At 41.0% G+C, this 6,243-nt stretch overlaps 1 protein-coding gene across 4 annotated transcripts in view; it reads right to left on the reverse strand.

The window, feature by feature from the left end:
- The window catches only part of clstn1 (calsyntenin 1), a 37,290-nt gene extending 35,096 nt beyond the window's left edge, over positions 1–2,194 (reverse strand). For 3 of the 4 annotated variants that reach the window (XM_061057113.1, XM_061057114.1, XM_061057112.1), the window contains exon 1: positions 1,946–2,194. In XM_061057113.1, coding sequence (XP_060913096.1) covers positions 1,946–2,027 — 82 coding nt within the window. In that variant the 5' untranslated portion in view covers positions 2,028–2,194. The remainder of the gene's footprint in view (positions 1–1,945) is intronic. The other variant, XM_061057115.1, reaches the window with a different exon arrangement.
- Between the last annotated feature and the right edge of the window lie 4,049 nt (positions 2,195–6,243).

A 6,243-nucleotide genomic window follows, 5' to 3' on the forward strand; every position in this document is an offset into this window, starting at 1 on the left:
CACTATTACGCACAAGAACATGTCTGTGCTAGCAATGTAATGACTCATATAGTCTAGATAATATTTTTTATATGAATCAAAACCTATTTCTTCAGATCCTCCAGGGTTTATTGTAGACTTTTAATCAGTGATTCATGTTTGTGTAGGTGAGCAGCTGGGGAACTCATCCACTGCAAATAATGATAAATACACCTGAATGAATCTCTTCCTCTGTTTCTGCAGTGATAACATCAATTCATAAGCATCTATAGACTGGAGAAATCAGGAACATCAACAAAATATGATATGATTCCTGATCCACTGCAAGGGGGCTGGCAGTAAAAAAAAAAAAAGAAAATAAGACGCACCAACAAGCCATGAAAACAAAATGCTAGACTGCAAGTGACAAGGGGAGTTGTACAAAATAAGCAAGTGACCTTTGGTTAATAAAAGATAAGCACTCAACAAGATGGTGATTTCACAGGTCTGCTTTGCTGATAAGGGCAGGAAAGCCAACAGGTGCACTTTGCAAACACACACTCGCCTATAACATAAAAAGCCAGCTTCACACACATGAGCCAGCGTTTGATTGATGAAAAAGAAATGAAGTTACTGCTCGGAAAAGGAAGCCTCCCACTGCTGTGCATTCTCAGCTGCTTGGCATGGAAACAGGGAACAATATCGCTTAGTTGGATGTCCCTGCGCAGACTTTTATAGGTTTCTTTACCCCTTTCATGGGCTTTATTTGTTAGGCGATCATAAAACGGGTGTAACATTAAAGTAAACTACACCCACTGGCCCGGGCATGTTGAGGAACTGATTAATATGCACCTACCTTTACACACCCTTTGAACATGGAGCTCACACAAGGGAGTCAGTGGATTAAGTTAAACGTTAAAAAACACTCCATAAATTCATGCAATCAGTAGGTTCATGTCTGAGCAGTGAGCTGTAAGGAGGGAGGTGGACCGCCCTGCAGCAAATAAAGGCATGTCTCTGCACAATGTACGTGTGTGTGTGTGTGTGTCCATCAGTGACATTGCAAATGAAGAGCACTGCACTTTCAGTTCTCATACAAACTCTGTTCATGAGTTTTAGGCCCAGACCTCCCGTTGGCTTTTTCACTTAAAACTGTGATCACAACAACACATCAATATTTAAATCCACCGACAAACAGGGGCTGCTGAGGAGGATCTGCAATGCGTAGCCAGCCAAGCTCCATCCTGGCGCGACCATAACGTTGCCAAACTAAGCACTAGGCCTACTAACAGAAGAATAAACCTGTGTGGTTTAATAACACTGACTCAACAATGTGGGGAAAACAACGTGGGGGGGGAAAAAAAAACACATCAGCAATAAGTGTGCATCTAGATTTATTGAAAAAAAAAACATGTTTGGGTTTTTTTCCTGAGGAGTACAGTGAGTACCAGACACAAGTTAAAAATAATCACGAAAACCCCTGCAGAGGCTGAGAATTATTTTTTCATCCTAAAACAAAGAATTATGAAGCGATAGAAAAAAAACTAACCCAAAATAGACTTAATGCAGAAGACGGAAGGGGGTCGTTTTCGTGGCCTTGGTATTATCTTTAAAGTAGCTCCTACTTCGGGTATTTGACATTTAATATAAAGCCATATATAAATACAAAAGCTGCAGTTAGAATTTATTGTTCTATTGTATTTTCTTTGCAGGTAAATGGACATAATATCGCGTGATGCACTTGCTGTCGGCGGGATACTCCGCGACATCATCCGCTGCGGCTCGGGAGCTGACCATCCCAGAACAGGTTACATCTCATCCCTCTGGACCGAACACTTGCTCTCTGCGTTAACCTTCACTGTCAGGAAACAACCAGAAAGCTCCGGACAACCACTTACTTTCAGTTCATACGGTTCAAATCCATAAAATAAACCTGTCCGACACGAACAGACAGGCAACGCCACAATATAAATCCCAGCTTAGTTACCTTTAGCTGCCTCCACCGCACATAATAGTCCGAGGACCAGTCCGACAGCGGATGCAAATTGTGTATTCCCTCGGAACCGCATCCCGACTTCGAGTTCAACGGCGGTGAAGTGAAAAACAACCTTCTTCTTCCCCCTGACCGTCAGCCGAAATATTTCTCCAACAAGAAAAATAAAAAATCCAGAAGATGAGAGTCGGTTACCACGGTAGCTCTAAGATGGCCGTCGTCGCCACCGCCGCTCTTGCTATCCCCTTCAATCACCGCTTCTCTCGCAGTTTTGCAGCTTGCTACATTCAGGGACCGTCGGACGTTTTGTAGGCGAGTCCTGAGCGCAGTAAATCACACAGAAACATTGTGTTATGCAGTCTTGCGTCCCCTATGATATTTATTATCTAGACTACTGTATAATCACTGAATCCTAAAGTTTACATAAAGTGTGTGCATTTACTTAGGGCTACAACTGGCAGGCCTATATTTCCCCCTTTCTTTGATTATAATTCAGAACCCAGAATGTTTTATTAAAAAGTATCCGTAACCCAAGGAAAATAGCATTATCCTACATCTAAGTCATCCTAAACTAGAAAAACAGCATTAGAGAGTAGTCGCCTACCTAGGTAGACCCTGAAGTTTATTCTGATCTAATTTTTAACAACTTAATCACTTAATCACCCGCCTATCGTATTTGTAAATGTTAGCGTATTGACCTTTATTATTTTTGATTGGTTTTTGAAATAGGCCTTAAATAAGATGTAGGATAACACAACCTCACTTCAAATCTGGAGCCAAGACAAACTTAACAACCTTCCTTAAAGACAGGAGATCATGGCTGATGTAATGGTAAGCACTTCATTTTCTCCCCACATCAGGATAATTCAATCATACATGGAAGCTTAGTTTTGTTTTCTGAAAAGGTCTTCATGATCAGATGTCAGACAAATAGGCTATAGGCCTATATCTTTATAAAACAGCACTATATTGTATGAGAATTCTAAGAAATAATACATTTAATAATTGTCCATAAGTCCCAGGGGAAAGTCCAAAAACAATCTCTAATAGAAGCTTTTCTAGTTTTCTAGTTAAGTTTTTCCACCTGACAATGCAGTCGCAAGGATAACTGCAAAAAACAAGTCCAAACCATCATCAGGACAGATCGTCTCAGTTGTGCACAGACAGACCTGTGTTCTCTAATTAGGTTGAATTAGGTTGTGTCACTATGTTGTTATCTAACCTACTATGTACGGTAAGTGCTCAGAAGTCGAAGCTTAATAGGTGAACCTGAATGCAGCACGTGTCCAACGATGGCCAGTGACGTCAACAGTTTTATTGTGGGAGAGCGTGCAGCTCGTTTAGTACAGACTGCTAAACTGAGACCGAGGGCGGAGGGCAGATGCGTTCTGGTGGTACAAAGAGGTCTGTAAGGATACAGACACCCAGTGATGGTCGTAATGGAGTTAAACACAACTAAGGATGTAGCTTAGTGTCTGTAACAGAGACCTTGAGGGTCTCCGTTTTCACGAAAATTGCAATTTAACAGACATTTTCTCCATCTTTATACAGGCTGTAAAACAGTTGTAAGACAGAAATGTAAGGTTTTAGGTTTTAGGCTCCTCAGTCTCAAAGAATTTATCTTGGTGCAGGGTATTGCAGGCAAGTGTCGAACCATACTACATGCTGCCTGCAGGCCCCTTGTAAATAATCCTGGCATGGTCAAATTGATATTTCAACTACATGACACCACAATAATAGGCTTATATCAAGTTGAAGTGTGAAAATACTTCTGTGCCTTATGAATCTAAAAAGTTGTTTAATCCTGTATTCCAGACAGGCGAGAAGGGACTAGTCAATCTGAAGAACATCCTTGCTTTACTTTTGCCCAAAATGTATTCTGCTGTTGAAGAGACTTGTACATTCATTCAATACAAATGAGCATTAAATTGATCATTTATGAGTTAACTACTATCCTCATCCTGCTGAGCTACATCACAAAAAGAGCAGGGCAGTGTGAGTATATAGCAAGGCCTGAAATTGAACATGTGGTTGGGAGCTGCTATCTAATTAACACTCTCCGATATTGCTAGCACCCCTGGGAAAGAGGATACAGGAAATCGAAGAATGATTCCCAAACATCCCCTTCAGTTTTTTTTACACAACACTCAACAACCTTGATATGACTGGTACTTGTGACAATTCATACAGATGACTTTACGTAATTTGTTATAGGGAGGCTCTGTAAAAAAAGACCATAGAAGGGGAAATAAATTGAACATGACTTCCTTTCCTGTCTTCTCCTATAGACAAACTTGGTTTTCCGCCTTTGTATATTCTCCTATTTATTTCTACCTGGATAATATTTATATATAGATATATAAATATATAGATATATAAATATCGTACAAAAGGTAAGGAAATTTGTGATTGGTAGATTATTTCGTTGTTGTAACAATGCTTCTTATCTTATATCGTTGGAAAGCCTGTTTATTTCCCTTTTAAATGGTGTCACATTTCTAAGGAACATGCATTGTGGGATAAGCAGCAGAGCTGAGTAGGCTATATATATATACATATATATATATTCATTCATTTTGTACTTGTATATACCCCCTGTTTTTATTTTTATTTATCTTATCTATTCTGTTTAATGTGTATTTTGCGCTTTCTTGTCTGTACTGCTGCAACGCCCGAATTTCCCCTCTGGGGATCAATAAAGTATTATCCTATCCTATCCTCTATGGGTTGCGCCCATGAAAAACTTGTCAAGTCTTTTCTGCCAATGCCAAACATCTTATTCTGCTGTTGTTTTTTGAGCTTCTCGCTGGTGTCTGCAACACATGCACTGGAACCTGAATGTGTGGATGAACGTTATGTTCAGCAATGAGTGCAGATTCTGCCTTCAGCAGTTGGATCGTAGAGTCAAAGTGTGGAAAAGACGCTGATTTCTGCACCGATAGGGTAACAGCTTTTAGTGGAGGCAGTGTGATGGTGTGGGGCGGCATCTCCCTCGCTTGAAAAACAAGGCTTGTCATCAGTGGAGGCAATCTCAATGCAGACAAATATCGAAATTAGATTCTTCAACCTTTGGCAATCCCATATCTCCACAGTCTGGGACCAAACTCTATCCTCCAAGATGACAAAACTTGCCCCCGCACAGAGCGGGCTTTATCAGAGACTACCTCCAGGATTTGGGAGTGGAGAGGATGGAATGGCCTGCCTGCAGTCCTGACCTCAACCCCATTGAACACTTGTGGGATCAGCTTGGGCGTGCTGTTCATGCCAGAGTGACCAACACGACCACATTGGCTGACTTGCAACAAAGGCTGGTTGAAGAATGGGTGCCATCCCACAGCAGTGTGTGACCAGGCTGGTGCCCACCATGAGGAGGAGGTGCCAGGCTGTTGGGACTGTGTATGATTCTTCCACATGCTACTGAGGCTCCTGTTTGTTAAATGAATAAATTGTTAAATTGCCAATATGTCTTGTTTCTTCAGACATCAATCATCCAATCCACTAAACGTCACCAAACAAGAGTCAACAGCAGAATAAGCTGTTTGGCATTGGCAGAGACGATTTGGCAAATTTTTCATGGGCACAACCCACTTACTCAGCTCTGCTGCTCATCTCACAAATGCATGTTCCTTATGAATGTGGCTCCATTTAACAGGGAAATAAACAGGCTTTCCAACAAGATTTATTGCCAAGAAGCATTATTACAACAAAGAAATAATTTACCAACCACAAATTAGCTTACTTTGTGTGTGATGTTATGTAAATGTTTAAAAGGCATTTTAAAAACCATAAAAACAATAGTGTATCTGGGTATTGAAAGAATAAAGTCTATCTCTTGGACTTCAGTGCAGTCTCAATAGTTGCAATTTCCACAGAGACACAGAAGACAATGGTCATAGTTGAGTGAGGCCACAATTAAGTGATGGTTCTATAAACTGGGGCAGTCTGTGAGCATCAGGGCAGCAGTAGAGTTGAAGCACAAAGCCTGTTTGTCTCTGCTTTGGCAACACATGAAGTGGTAAAGAGAAAGTGGAAGCAGCCCCCCTCCCTCACAGATGTCTGACACTCTGGGGAAGACACAAAGCGGCCATTATTATTATGCTGGGTGACAATGGGCAGCAGTAGGAGGGCTCGGTGAATAGGTGTGAGACATCAACTAACAATCAGAAAAGGTGTTACTTCGTCCACAGCAGAGTTGCTTTTCCTGCTTCTATGTTTCATTTACATGAAGACTTGTTGTCTGTTTTTATTTTCATGCTTATTGCCTGTTGCTTTTGTACTTTTCTTTCTTTGAG

Source organism: Labrus mixtus, chromosome 15 (assembly GCF_963584025.1).
Source record: "Labrus mixtus chromosome 15, fLabMix1.1, whole genome shotgun sequence".
Classification (NCBI taxonomy): domain Eukaryota; kingdom Metazoa; phylum Chordata; class Actinopteri; order Labriformes; family Labridae; genus Labrus; species Labrus mixtus.